The sequence below is a fragment of the Harpegnathos saltator genome, unplaced genomic scaffold (genome assembly GCF_003227715.2).
Source record: "Harpegnathos saltator strain DR-91 unplaced genomic scaffold, Hsal_v8.6 scaffold285, whole genome shotgun sequence".
NCBI lineage: Eukaryota > Metazoa > Arthropoda > Insecta > Hymenoptera > Formicidae > Harpegnathos > Harpegnathos saltator.
In genome coordinates this window covers 266,041-280,305 of record NW_020230078.1, presented here as the reverse complement: position 1 = coordinate 280,305, position 14,265 = coordinate 266,041, and the positions used below count along the sequence as shown (strand labels likewise).

Below are 14,265 nucleotides of genomic sequence, written 5' to 3'. Positions count from 1 at the left end.
CGAACCGAGCGCGCGGTTTAATTGACGAGAGCACGACTGTTCCTGGTCACTCGAGTCGAGTCCGCTTCACAAGCACCGGGGATTCTGTTCCCATCGAGCAACCCGTACTTGATTCGTTCACTGTCGCGTTATTCAAATCTTTTCTCTGTGAGCCGAGTCCGTTAATCCCTTGCGCTATGATTTAAATCGCGACAGCACGTGCCGAAGTTGGTGATAACATTGCATCTTTAATGTCTTAAATCGCAAGTCACAAAACGCAAATCGTAGATGCAGAACATTGACCAAAATATGTAAAAATTCAACCACGAGTCTCACTTGTATTTCTTATATTTGTGTCGCGGTCCGCAAAGTATCGTATATCACGAGTCTCACACGATATTATAGGACAAGGGGTTAATCTTCCGTCTAATTTTTGCTTTTTACTTGGAACAATCGAGATGTGATCGGATACTGTGAATATTCCAACGCGGAAGCGCACACGACCCGAGCAAAAAATTATTAGGGCTATCCTCATGAAGCGTAAGGCCCCGATAAGGCTTAAAGTAAAGATGCTCTAAAAAGGGATGTTTCATTATTACCACATCAGGCCCCGCGATGGATCTTTTAGGGGTACCTAAAATTTAGGGGTATCAAAATTGCATTTTGAAACGTAGCAAACTTTAATAAGAACAATAGCAGGATTTTTATATGTAAAGAATGCTACATTTTATTGTAAATTAAAGTATACTATATCTTTAAAATAAAAATTTCTTATATACTAATAAGGTTATAAAGAAATAAAGAAATTACGATCTAAATTTCTTGGAATGAAAAGAACGAATATTTTTACTCAAGCAATAATAAAAATATTTCTTTATAAGGCTCTATTAATATTGTCTTATAAGGCCCTCATAATATTGCCTTATAAGGACCCGTTAAACTATTTTTACACATCTTATAGATCCTTGTCTATCTACCCGTAGGACCTGATTAATGTAACCTGATTAACCTAGGGAAAAATAATCAGGCCCTTACCAGAGCCCTATTAATTTTTCTACACGGGGAGATTGTTTCAACGGAGGATCCACGGACTGCCCGCTGTCGCCGCCTAGACGGACAGAGTGAGAATCCAGCGTAGCGCGTGCGGTGCATCCATCGCGTCTCGGTAAACGCCTCTCAAGAGGCTCCCAGAATCACGGAGTGCGTTTCTGAGTGGGATTTCTTTTCATCCGGCTCGCGGGGAAGCGCGCGGCGCGGCCACAGCGACGTCGGAAAAGTTAGTCTGTTAATTAATTTTGCTCCCGCGAGCCGCGAGTCGTGCCGCTCCGCCTTTCTTCTCACCGCGAAAACTCCCGGGCCGTCGGCTGTATTATACGCATTATATTCCGCGTTCTCTTCTTTCCTTCGTCTCCATAACGCGGGGAGTAAAGTGTGCGTTGTGAAATTTGTTGTTTATCGTGATACTCTTTTGCGCCCGGCGACGTCGCGGTGAACCGCTGCGCTCCGCCCCGGTGGTCGTTATCGTCGTCGGAGCGAGAAACAATCGCCCGCGAATTCCGACGGCTCGTGACGATCGAATCGGTCGACGCGAGGAGAAATCGTCCGTGCGTTTCTCCATGAGCGTGAACAGGATTTTGTTTTCGCTTTTTCACGGTGAGAATCGGGACGTTGTTCGTGCAGAGTTTTTTTTTTCATCCGCAGAGTTACTCGCGTCGCGTAAGGATTGCAGGTGTAAATAGAATCGCACGAACCATCTGAGAGAAGGAGAAGCAGGAATGTTACACGTACCAGTCAATCCGGTGCTGTATTGCACACCATTCAGGACACCCTTTGCAACCTGCGCGGTCTCGAGCTTATACGTGTCCTGTAGCCTCATCAAAGCGACGGCGGCGCCATTGAGGTCCTCGTCGGTCGGGAATTTTAGGTCGCTCCTGGAATTCGTGATGTTAGCGACGAAGGACTTGCCGACGTCCTCGGTTATCAGTTCCTCGACTCTTTTCCAGTCGGTGGTCAATCGTTTCACCAGCAGATAAGCGTTTATCGGATTCGACAGGTACTGCTGGATGTTTCTGGATGCCTCCTCGTGTTCCCTCGCATAATCCTCCACGTTCCTGCAAGAGAAAAGGAGGAAGAAAAAATGAAAGAGCGAAACGTGTTCGTTCGGAAAACAGCGAAAAACCGCGATAGACGATGGATCTTCCTTCGTTCTCTCTCTTTCTCTCCCCCTTCCCTGTCCATCTCTCACGTTCAGTCTCGCGATTTCGTCCTCCGTCCGTCGTTTCATCCGTTCGATTCTCTGTCTCGTCTCGTCTCGCAGTTGCAGCGGGATGCACACCGGAAATAGTTTCGGTGTTAAGTCCACACATTCGGTCGCAGCAGTTCGCGCAACTTCTAATGGCGTGAAATAATTTATCAGGCAGTTGAAGGCTTCCTAGATTATTCAGTCGGTCTCTTTGCACAATTCGCGCGCGCTAGCTACGTCGCGTCGTCGTCGGCGACGACGTGAGAAATTTGTCACGAACAGCGAATTTCAGCTGAATCAGTCCCTAAACAGCGTTGAAATTCAGCGACAAGATCGCGCGCGCGCGCGCGCGGTTGCGTTGCATCGAAGCCGCAGCCATTAGCCGCGGACTTGCCGCGGGCTCTTTCGCGGCTCCGAATAATTTATGCTGAAGTAATCAATATTATTTTGCGGAACTCGCGCGCTTTGTTCCATCCGATTTTCCCTGTTCCTTGTGCCCGACACGAACCGCCGCGGACGCGCGCTTTCACAACCAACACCAGAGCGCGAAATTGACCTGCCTCGCGTGTAACCAAGTCGAGCCAGTCGTGGGAATTTCGCTCGCAATCATTACGCTTAGTTCTGCAATTAATTGTTCGGTATCCGCGCGATCGTTAAGTAATTCAGAGTCGCGCGGTCGACGAGGCGTCGACGACGACAACGACGGCGACGACGATGATTTCTTATCTAAAAGGAGGAAATGAGAAGGAGGGCGAGAGCGCGCGCGCGCGCGTGCGAGAGACAGACAGAGAGAGAGAGAGAGAGAGAAGCAGTATTCCGCGCGACTCGCCGTCCAATTACAATCGGGACGCGATTCTATCGTGATATCAACTTCGCGGCAAACGACAGAGACGTTTCCGACACCTGGCGACACCATTGTCCTCGACGTTGCACAGTGCTCGAGACGCGGGATGTCTTTCAAGAGAGAAAGAGAGTGAGTGAGTGAGTGTAAGAGAGAGAGAGAGAAAGAGAGAGAGAGAGGAGAGAAACGCGACTGACTTATCTCGCGCCGCGAATCTCCGGAACAGATGTTCCCGTCGATTCGTTTAATGTATAGCCGAGACGAAACTTTTTTCCCCGCGTATCACGACAGACCGTCGGTCCGTCGAAAGAGACACTCCCGATGGCGCGTTCAAGTGCGATAGAAGTGCACCGGTCACCGTGGGAGAAGCGTAAATCAACTTTCTTGCGAGTGTCACATCCGGGGGGAAATTAATGATTCTTTCCTCTTACGAAAGTACAACGCATTGAATTTGGAGATACAGCAAAAGTTCGCCGAGAGAGAGAGAGAGAGAGAGAGAGAGAGAGAGAGAGAGAGAGGGAGAGAGAGGGAGAGAGAGGGAGAGAGAGGGAGAGAGAGAGAGAGAGAGAGAGGGAGAGAGAGGGAGAGAGAGGGAGAGAGAGAGAGAGAGAGGGAGAGAGGGGGAGAGAGAGAGAGAGAGAGAGAGAGAGAGAGAGAAAGAGAGTAGACCCACATTGTTCCCTGTAATAATCCTGTATCTGACAAGCGGAACGATGTAAACGATCCGAACACTCGCTTCTCTTCGTCGTGAGGCGCTCGCAAAAGACTATGAATCATGGCCGCCGTCGAGAGATAAAATTCACTTTTAGGATAAATCGAACAAGCACGAAGGGAAACACAGTCAGGTCACGTGTAAGGCAACGTAGATTCATGTATGACTCATAGTCTCGTTTAAAAAGCGCGCTTTTTACTCGAAAACTCGAACTGTTCGAAGGAATCGCAACGTTCTCTCCTCATTCCCTTCCAGACTCGCCGTATCGCGACTTAACGTCACGCTGTTAACCTTCGAAAGCCGAGATCGTATCCGAAAGCCTCGATTTCGCGTCTCTTTATATTCCGTCGCTTTTAGAACTTGTTTTCCCGATCGCGCCACGAGATAAATAGGTCAACAAGGCCGATAATTTCAAATTCGTCCCCCGCCTGCCGGGTCGCGCGCGCGCGCGCGCGCGACTTTCGCGGAGCAAACAACGAAGCCAATCGTAAACAAACGCGAGATAAAAGGGCCGGCTTGCCTGCTACGTTCCCATCGGCGTCGCGATTGGTCGATCGTTAGCCGGAGGTAAATGACGAGGCGTATAAATTACGGGAATAAACGCGGCAGGTGCGTGTGACTTCCAACACCTCTCTCTCTCTCTCTCACCTCCGCGGCGCCGCTCGCACCTGACATTCGCAGCTGCCGCGGATTGCGAGCGTTACCGCGGCGCTTCGCGAAGTGCTACCACTCTTACGCGTCGGCACTCGTTACGCGATCGCGAGACCGGGATAAACCCGAACCGTCGATATCCGGATGCCGTTGATGGGTCTTAAAAGTCCCGGTATGATCGTCCAATCACACGCGATACATTTGCGCCGCGGTGCATTCGAGGGTACGAGGTAACTCCATTAACAGAACGCATTATCAGGGAGATACTCCCTGCGCCCGGCACCGGAATCTGAAGCGATCTCTCTCCCTAGGATAATGACGTTCACTGTATCAAGAGAAGATTCGTGCTGCTGAAAAGAAAAGACCGGTGAAATATCACGCTGCATTCTTCTTTTTCGTTTTCTCTTCATCCTGTTATTAATGAGGCGACTTCGAGATAGATCTTGATATTCTTTGTCAGCGCAACTTCCATGTATATCAATATACGACTATTTCGTCGAAAATACGTTCGCAAGCAAATCCTCGCAACTCAGCGCGTTACGCTGTCGGCCGCTGATTAACTTTACGTGTGTCAAGTACCTTCCGCACCCCCGGAAGAAGTTATCTACCATATTCGACCATGAGATGTTTCTGTTCCGAATAACGACACATACACTCGAGGGTGAAAACTTTGCGGGGCTAAGGGGGGGGGGAGGGAGAGGGAAATCGTATATCTCCTTTCGACGCCGAGTACATCGCAGCCAGGAAGTGTGTCGCTAAATCGCACGACGAAGATTAAGCCCTTTCACGGCGACGAGGTAACGTCAACGTCCGACGGGCGAGCCGAGTTATCTCGACTCCTATAGCTCGCGCAACGGCGAGCGTTTCGAGACGGCCGTTAACAGAGAATGCGCCACACGCGCGCGCTAACGAATAAATGACACGTCGATACGGCGCGGAGGGCTCTATTAAAAACGACATGGCGGCGGCGGCCCCCCGGCGGCGCGTTCACGCGCGCATCGTGCGAAAGACAGGCACGGTCTTTCTTTCTTTCTCTCTCTCTCTCTCTCTCTCTCTCTCTCTCTCTCTCTCTCTCTCTCGATAACGATAGTTCTTTGTATCGCATCCAGCTCGCAGTCAATAACGAAAGCCGTCTCGTTAGCGCGATTTTTCACCCGTTCCCGGCTTCTCTGCCTGTCGTGTCAGCCGTTTTCGCAGCGCGTGCGCGCGTCCCATCGCTTCGACGACAGATTTTAATTAACGATACGCGCGTGTGCGATGCGCTACGCGGCGCCTCGAAGAGATGATCGTTCGGTCCGGCGGCCGCCTCTCGCGACCGCTTCACCTTCGTCTCTTTTCTCCCTTCGACATGCTCGACGTGCCGCGCACCCCTCGCGCGAACGAGACGAAAACGAGAGAATGAAGAAGAGTCTACCGGCGCGCATTCGACTGGGGTATGCGCCAGGCTGCTCTCGACACAACGCGCGCGCCTTTGTAACTTCAGCAACGGATACCTCACGCTCGAGATTTCTTCTTCCGAAATCGGGACGATGCGCTAACTTTCTTGAATTACGAGCGAATGAGAGGGCAAAGGGGCGGGGGGGGGGGGAGCGAAGAGTTTTAAAATAAAGGGACGCTGAGTGTTGTTTACGCGAATCTGGAAATTTACTCTCCCCGGAATTCGTTCCTCCCTGCCCTCTCTCCGGAATTTGCGGCCCAGGTTCTCCAGCGTTGCTCCAGCGTTGCTCTCCGCGGTGCTTCGCGTTTCAGGAGGCCAGCCGGGAGGCAGGATATGTTTCGTCGCGGCATTATTAAACGTCTCCGGCATTATTAAAACACGCGTTTACTGTTAAATTCGCCGCAAGAGAATCAACGGCTGTATTCCCGACGTGTCTGTCGGAAAGGACATTTCCCTTTCTCTCCCCGGGTGGGTCCTCGCGCTTTAATCTCTTCCCTCCTATTTTTCATGAACAACGGCCGCGCTGCTCTGTGTCGTATTTGCCGCCGCCGTCGCCGCCGCCGCCACCGCCTCCGGTCAGTTTCCATGACGCTGCCGGGTGTTTTTCTCCATCCGCGTCACCCACGCAAATGGAATAGCTCGGTGCACACGGCGGACGAATGCAACGGGGGAGACAGTGGCGGATCCCGCGACGCGCCTTAGGGCCCTGTCCATCGCGCTCGTTGCGAAAAAAACAACGACAAGTCGTTGGAAGAAAAATATTTGCAAGAAGAAAAGAAGAGAAAGAAAGAAGAACGCAGGGTAGACACAATCATCTCCTACGACGACGACGACGACGACGACGACGATGACGGCGAAACTTCGCTCGTCTCGCTTTTATTGATCGCGGATACTCGCGATGCTCGTAATTATCATTCATTGTTTTCCACGTGCTTATTTGCCCGCTCCGTGTACGAGTGAACGAGGTTAATGGCGCTATCAGAGAGTCGTATTTCCATCAATAATGAACACCGGCAGGACGATCCTCCCCGTCTGTCTGTTGTGCGCGCGCTCAGGATAGCACATCTGCTAAATCCACCACTGGGCGAAAAGTGGTCGCCCAGTTGGAAAGCTTTCAGCCCGCCATACGATGCGATGCGACGCGACGGTGGGATACCGCCAACCTGTCGCTCTTATCCCTCAGCTACCCTTTTTCAGCGTTTCAACACCCTTCTCGGTGAAATTCTCGCGAGGATAATGGCGATCGTCATTTAGTCACTTCCGGTGCTTCCTCGGCAGCCGCCGAGGATTTGCATGAACATTTACCGTTGTGTGTTATGGATTTACTTCGTACACTGCGGAGACGCGACTTCATCACAGCGCGATGAAGAAGAAAATAAGGGAGGGAAATAGAAAGAAAGAATCTCCGGGATCGTTTGATGCCTGGAAAAATTAACGGCGAACTGTTGTTGCTCGCTCACTCAGATTTTCAGACAAACTAAAATTACTCTCAGATACGCGACAAGGAAATTCTATATACAACTGGAGCTGCGTATAGCTGGAGATCTCAGAGACTCATCTGCGTCTCCGCTTCTTCAGTTTCCGCCGTAACAGTTAAATCCAAAAACATCACTAAATACGTCGACTAAACGTATGTACCTTGGCTATCCGTTTCTAACGTGTCAAATTGTCTCAACTCGTACCGCTCTTCTCCAGGATGCAGTCCAGATTGATCAAACCTCCGCGGAAAATTTAGCGATTCACCGCGCGTGAAGTTTGGGATTTGAATCTCGTCTGCGACATAGACAGACGTCCGGTGCAGGGAAACTCGATTAGCAAAAGTCAGCCGCGAAAGCGAGGTCGGCGCAATGGGCTCTAAGGATTAAACCGCGGCGTACCGACTCCTCCGTTCGCTTCCAGAAGCCAGATTCCGCCGCTCCGCCGGTGGTCAATGAAGATACAACCGATACAACTCCTTTCATCCTCTGGTCGGCTGAAGCTGACAATGACACTGGCCGGCTGCTGCGGCACGTGAGCGGCGTAGTTGAACGAGCTGGATGACAATCATGAATCTCTAGTGGCTCTCTCGTTTCGCGATCGCGACAATCCGGCTCGCCTCTCGTAGGCTGCGCGCACGGGGTCGGCCAATGTTACCTTTCAACGGCCTCGATTCCGCGCGGTAAATTCTTCACGAGTCAGACGCCCGCGAGGACGCTGGCCGAGATAAATGCTGAAAGGAGGCAGAGAAACGCGCGTCGTGTGTCACTCTGAGAGAGTCAGCCGGTTTGGCACGGCCGCTAAACGGTGCCGGCTGAAATCCGGTATAATATACGAGCGTGTCACGCGTCCCGAGATGAATCAATTGTACAAAGCAACGAGACCATTAACGGACTCGATAATGAGGACGAGAGGGACGCAGAGCGAAATGTCCGATAGCCGACACTCCGGCAATTTTCCCAGCGCTCTCGTGCAGATTTCGTCAAATATTCAGATATATGGGGTATTTATTACTTATTTTTTAATTATCATACATTACTTGCTTACGTTTAATCCTCGCGTACCTTGATAAAATCAGCAGGCGAGAACGCCAGTTATCGATGTTTTTCCTATATTTCGCGGAACGTAGTCTTTATTTGCGGCAAGTAAAAAAACACGGCCTCTCTCTCTCTCTCTCTCTCTCTCTCTCTCTCTGTCTTTCTCCCCTCTCTCTCCTCTCTCATCGGGAATCTCACGTGCGTTATCCCCAGCCTCGCGCGATCTAACATATTCGTGTGTATCTGAGATATTTCGGCCGCTTAGATGCGCGTTTAACGCTAACGATAGCAACCAGAATGTCGCGTGTGTAAATTTTCGTACTAATAACGCGATATTGTGCATGTGGGGAGGGGAGGAGGGGGTCGTGGTATATCAGGATACGAGACGGCGACAGCTAATACGCGTCCCAGATATTGTCAAGTGCCTGAAGGCAAAGCACGTAGATCGCGTATACACGCAGGCACGTAGTTGCGCATCTTCGATGCCGCTACATCGGCGAGCGATTCGATACGTAAATTCTATGCCGCGCCTTGTCTCCCGATCCGATCTGCTGTTAGCGGTATTACCTGGCGTAATACTCGTGTATCGACGCTAATTGAAAGGGCCTCGCGAGAAAGGGGAGGGGAGAGGAGGAGAGGAGAGGAGAAGAGAGCAGAGGAACGTCGCGTGCGTGCAAAATTTCCGTTTTGACAGACGGCGAGAGAACGTTCGATCGCGGACGCGATCGAAAATGCCGACGACGCGACACCCACTTGGTTGCGGAGGGAAAAAGGGGGGACGATTTGAGCGCATGACTAGGTACTTGGAAAAATTGGAATGGAGCCGGGGAGAAAAGCTGAAGAATAGAATGACACGGCGAGCTCGAGGAGATTAATCAAAGTTTCGAAAAACTGTATCCTAACTTCGGGATTAATCTTCTCGAGTTCGGGGGGAAGTTGATCGGGCCACCGTTACACCCAACTTTTCAATTAGTACTTGTCAATTGGAAGCTTTGCGAAAGTAGTGACGTACAATTAAAAAATGCTGTAAAACGACGGTAGAGACGGACGGAAAGAGGGAAAGAGGGGGGGGATAGGTGAGAAAGAAGTCCTTTCGTATAGGAAGTAATCTCGATACACGTCTCTTGTGTCGTTTTCGTTGTTTCCACAAAGTCACATTTTTTGCGTTTCCCTGCGGTTTGTCGCTCATTCGGAGTCTTTCGGCAGCGCGTTTCGCACTGCGAATAATAAAATAATAAAAACGATCACCGCCAACCAGTTGAATTCGCTTGTTCCGTGTGTCGCCGTTGTCTCCTCTTTCGGAAAGTCGCACGGCGGATACGGTAATTTGCACAGTAATCGAATACAGCGAGACTGTAGGAATCCTCGCGTTCCTTTATCGCGATTCACAAAGCGTATAATCAAGAGCTCTTGAGATTCTTACGTTCATTATCTTCCCGTTCGGGACGGCTAAAATCTCCGAGACAAAAGGGAAAGATTCCGTCCGCTCGAGGTGCGCGTAACTTCACCGTCGGGTAACTCGATCGGGTTTTATCGTAAATAAACGAAGTTTTATCGAAAAATTTTAAGCTTGTTAAATATTCAGCCTTATGGTGGAAAATATCGCAGTCACCTGGCAGGAGGATGTGAGGGGATAAGGGAGGGTCGAATTTCACGCAGCGCATACCGCGCGATCGATTTCTCGGGGGCGCACACCGCGAGAAGCAGAAATATTGCCGGAATTTCATCGATAATTCCAATCGTGTTTCCTCTAATTACCGGACAATTAAATATAGATCACACGTGATGCTTGAACGGTGCACGTGCGAATGCACAGTCTCCTCTTAATTATTTCCGCATTTTTTCCCTCCTTTTTTTTTATCAATTAAACTTAAAATTTTAGAGACAGAGAAAAAGAGCGCCGACGTTGAAGTCGACAATTTTCTCGAATAAAAATGCGGGCTTCCGTGTTCATGTTCCGGAATGAAAATTCGCGATTCCAAGAGTCGCTGGAACAACGACGGCGTATTCCAGTTTTTTTAATACGTCGTCGCACCGTGCGGTTCGTAAAATTCATTTACGTGAGAACAGCAGTTCATTCCTTGCGGCAAGAAAAATAGCCGCATGACAAAACAGCGTCATGTGCCGAACGTTTTTCTCCTTCTTCCTTTCGCCTTCTCCCCCTCCCCCCTTTCGCTCTCTCTCTCTCTCTCTCTCTCTCTCTCTCTCTCTTCTATGTTTATGATACTGTCCACGAATATCTGTAGAGACGCGGCGGTCATGCCTACGGCGATAAAAATCAACGACTGCCGTTGGCAATTAATTAAAGATAACGAGTATCGGCTGAATGAGAATACTCGAGCGGGAAAGGCGGCGGGAGGCTTTCGCTTTTTGCGCTCGCCTACTGTGTTCCCTCGAATCGACGGTAAAAAGAAATCGATCGCCGCGCGAACGGTTAATTAGAAGCAAATAGTTACGGGGCGGACGACTGTGATAGAACTTTGTTATCTTATCGGAGCCAATTACACCGGCGCTCCCGGCGGAGGGCTGAACGGTCACCGCGTACCACGCCGTAATCGCGATTATTAATACCGGCAACGGCGCGCTTCCGGTGCTCGCGCGTCTCTCAATCCGGCTCGTCTCTCCCTTAAATCTCGAACTTTCCGACGATGTTACGTACGCGAGGAACGTCCCGCCGGCGTTGTACGATCGGCGATAACGGATCAAAACGCGCGTCTCGCGTCGGCCTTATCGCCGGGAAGCGACTTGCGCGATATCGGCTGATATCGGCTGAACGCGATGGAAAAAACGCTCCCTCGACCTCGTAAGGTCTGTTTCGCAAGCGGGATAAACAGCCGTTTAGTATCTATACTCTCTCTCTCTCTCTCTCTCTCTCGAGAGAGAGAGAGAGAGAGAGAGAATCGACAAAAATATTCCTACGATCGGAATCAGTAAAAAGAGCACGGAAAGGAAAGACGAGTCGAGTTAATGTGACGATGAATGAAGCAAACATTGGTTCGACCGAAGGAAACAGGATTTCTCATTAGCCATATTCTAAGACTCAGAAATTCTGCTGTCTTCCACCAAGGCGCGTTTAGTTCGTCGTTCGTCGTCACATGATTTCAAATCTTCTCCTCCGGGAATATTTCACCGATCATCAGTGAATATTCACCGATTTCAGTGGAAATATCTACGCTTTGCTGCTCCGTTTCGTCGTGTCTCACCGATTTCGATTAGTGCACAGAGAGAACGATTTAGTTGAATTTAACAAATGATTATTTGGAATTGTCCAAATACATTTTTTTGATTGATCGAACGAAGTTTTGTTTGACGCAACAAAAATATTTTGTCGCAGCTTAGTTCCAACGAAATGTTTTTGTTGCGTCAAACAAAATTTTGTTCGATCAATCAAAAAATTTATTTCGACTATTCCAAATAAGCATTTGTCAGATTCAACTAAATCGTTCTCTCTGTGTGGGAGCAGGATTAAGGAGATATAAATTCGCTAAATGCTGTGCCAAAACCGACCTTTTGCGTTCGCGATGATGAAATCAGCAGCTCCTATGCTCCTTGCGTGTGATGTCACTATATACGCTCGCAAACTGCATCAATGACGGGAACAGTCGCTGCTATTGATTGATTTTGCTTCAGTAAGTTTTACCGATATATTTATAATTGAATATATATATGTATCCAGAGTTATGAATATAAATTCTAACGAGGGATACAATGGATTGCATTTTACAGAGCACGAAAGTAAGAGTGGACTTTTGGAAAGCGCGCGATTATTTCTGCAGGGCAGAATTGCGCGGCCTTGTAAAGTTGGCGCAAAAGGGCGGTATAATTAATTTACAACTATTTGCAGCACGCGAGATGCGAGATGTTGGTTTTATTAAATTACACGAAATGAAGCAATAAATCTTTATGAGATGTAAACCGTACGCGTTTTGCCATTTGATAAAATTGCGTTTCACGCTTATTTAGCCAGTCGCTTGAGCCGCGTGCGTAATATTTAAACACTTTTGATGAATTCACGCAGATGACGGACACGAAGGCGCGTCTCTCCCGTGTGTGTGTGTGTGTGTGTGTGTGTGTGTGTGTGTGTGTGTGGGTGGGTGCGCGGATGTGCGCGTGTGATGTACACTATATATGTTACACTATGTAAACGGGAATCCGGGAATCGTACATATACGTACGTTATCTCCATCGGTTTGCGTATGTGTCCATTATATGTTCACTTTTATGTATGTCTCTATGTGTTTGTGTGCCTTCGAATTCCACTCGTATGAAATGGCCATCACGTGACTGGATTGCAATTGCCGAACTTTGAACATATACGTACGGGACGAGAAACGGAATGTGCTGGCGGGATAGAGAGAGGGGGGAAGAGAGAAAGAGAGAGAGAGAGAGAGAGAGAGAGGGGAGGAGAAGGGAGGAAGAGAGGGAGGAAGAGGGAATTGGGGAAGAGGGGGCAAGAAAAGAGAAAAAGAAAAAGAGCGAATATCGGCAGGTAGAAGGGAAACCGTTCAATCGATAATATATTCGTCGTGAATAATTTTCATCACGAATTTTGGTAATTGAACTACGACAGGCAGAGACCACGATGGGCGATCTGGGACTGCTTTCGAAAATCCGAGTAGTGGTAATGCGAATTTTATTCGCATCCCGATAACGTAACATGACCGATCACTTTCGGAACGTGATACACTTCAAAGTCAATCGCGGAATCACCGACAACGAAATGCGACGTGTTCACGGGGAATTGTCGGTCATCTCGCAAGAGGATCGTAAAAATATCACCGGGAGACTGTTTGTGAGATGGCGAAACGTTGTAAAGCCAGACGGGCCGAATAATTTCAAATCGAAGCCAAATATTTCTGCGTTCTCGTCGAAATTCGGAGCCGCCTCGAAAATGCGCAATTACTCCGTGAAAAGACTGGCGCTTTTTTGCGCAACCAATTTTCACATATTTTCCGCAACAATGAGGACCGTGTCGGGGCCGCGGAAATTGCCGGTGACAGAGTCGCGCGTGCTTTTTTTCGATACCATTGTTACACGGCGACAACGACGACGGTAATATCTCCGGACGATCTACGAGCTCGCTAAAAGGATCTTCCGTCCGTCCCGCGCGCGCTCGAGAGCTCGCCGATTAATCCGGAATTAATGCACGAAATTCGCGGAGAGGCGAAATTCGGCGCATATGCGCGGTCCGGCGCGCGGAATGACCGTCGCGTGATCTGATTGCAATCGGCGAGTTTTGAATGGCCATAGAAATTGAGAGCGGAGCCAAGCCAAATCGTTGCGAGCCGGCCGCTCTCGCGCCGAGTGTCCGTGACAGGATTTTCTCGAGAGCGACCGCGTAGTCAACAGCAGTGTGTTAAATTCCGCGCGCGGGGAGCATCCTACATAAATGTTGTTGAAAACTTTTCCGCTGTCCCGAGCGTATCGTGCGATTCGCTCGCGAGCTTGCGTTTGTAACAAACAGGGAGAGAGAGAGAGAGAGAGAGAGAGAGAGAGAGAGAGAGAGAGAGAGAGGGAGGGAGGGAGGGAGAGAGATGCTTAAACTGTCCTTTGGATTTAATCACGCTCCGCGTTTGCTGAACGAGTTAACTACGACGGGATATCGTCGCCGAGAGACGCGACGGAGGGATGTCTGAAAAGTCCGGGAGGTCGTTTTTCCTCTTCGGAAGAAATCCACGCGATCGTTCGCGAGAGACAGAGATGGGTAAATTGGTTCGAAGTGAAATGCGCGAAATAACGCGCGACGCTCGTGCACATTTGACAATCTTCACTTGGGCGTTACAAATAGTTTGTGCGAAATTACAGCGATCCCTCGCGCCGCGGCGTGCTTTGTTCTGCAAATTGTGGCGCTTGTTCTGCTGATTACGGTCATAAGTTCGGTCCTTACTC

At 49.4% G+C, this 14,265-nt stretch overlaps 1 protein-coding gene across 3 annotated transcripts in view; it reads right to left on the bottom strand.

Annotated features, from left to right (window-relative positions):
* PH4alphaEFB (prolyl 4-hydroxylase subunit alpha-1) overlaps window positions 1-14,265 on the bottom strand; it is an 88,326-nt gene that overhangs the window by 3,433 nt on the left and 70,628 nt on the right. For all 3 annotated transcript variants that reach the window (XM_019845681.2, XM_019845683.2, XM_025299567.1), the window contains exon 4: window positions 1,768-2,090. In XM_019845681.2, the coding sequence (XP_019701240.1) occupies window positions 1,768-2,090 (323 nt within the window). The remainder of the gene's footprint in view (window positions 1-1,767; window positions 2,091-14,265) is intronic.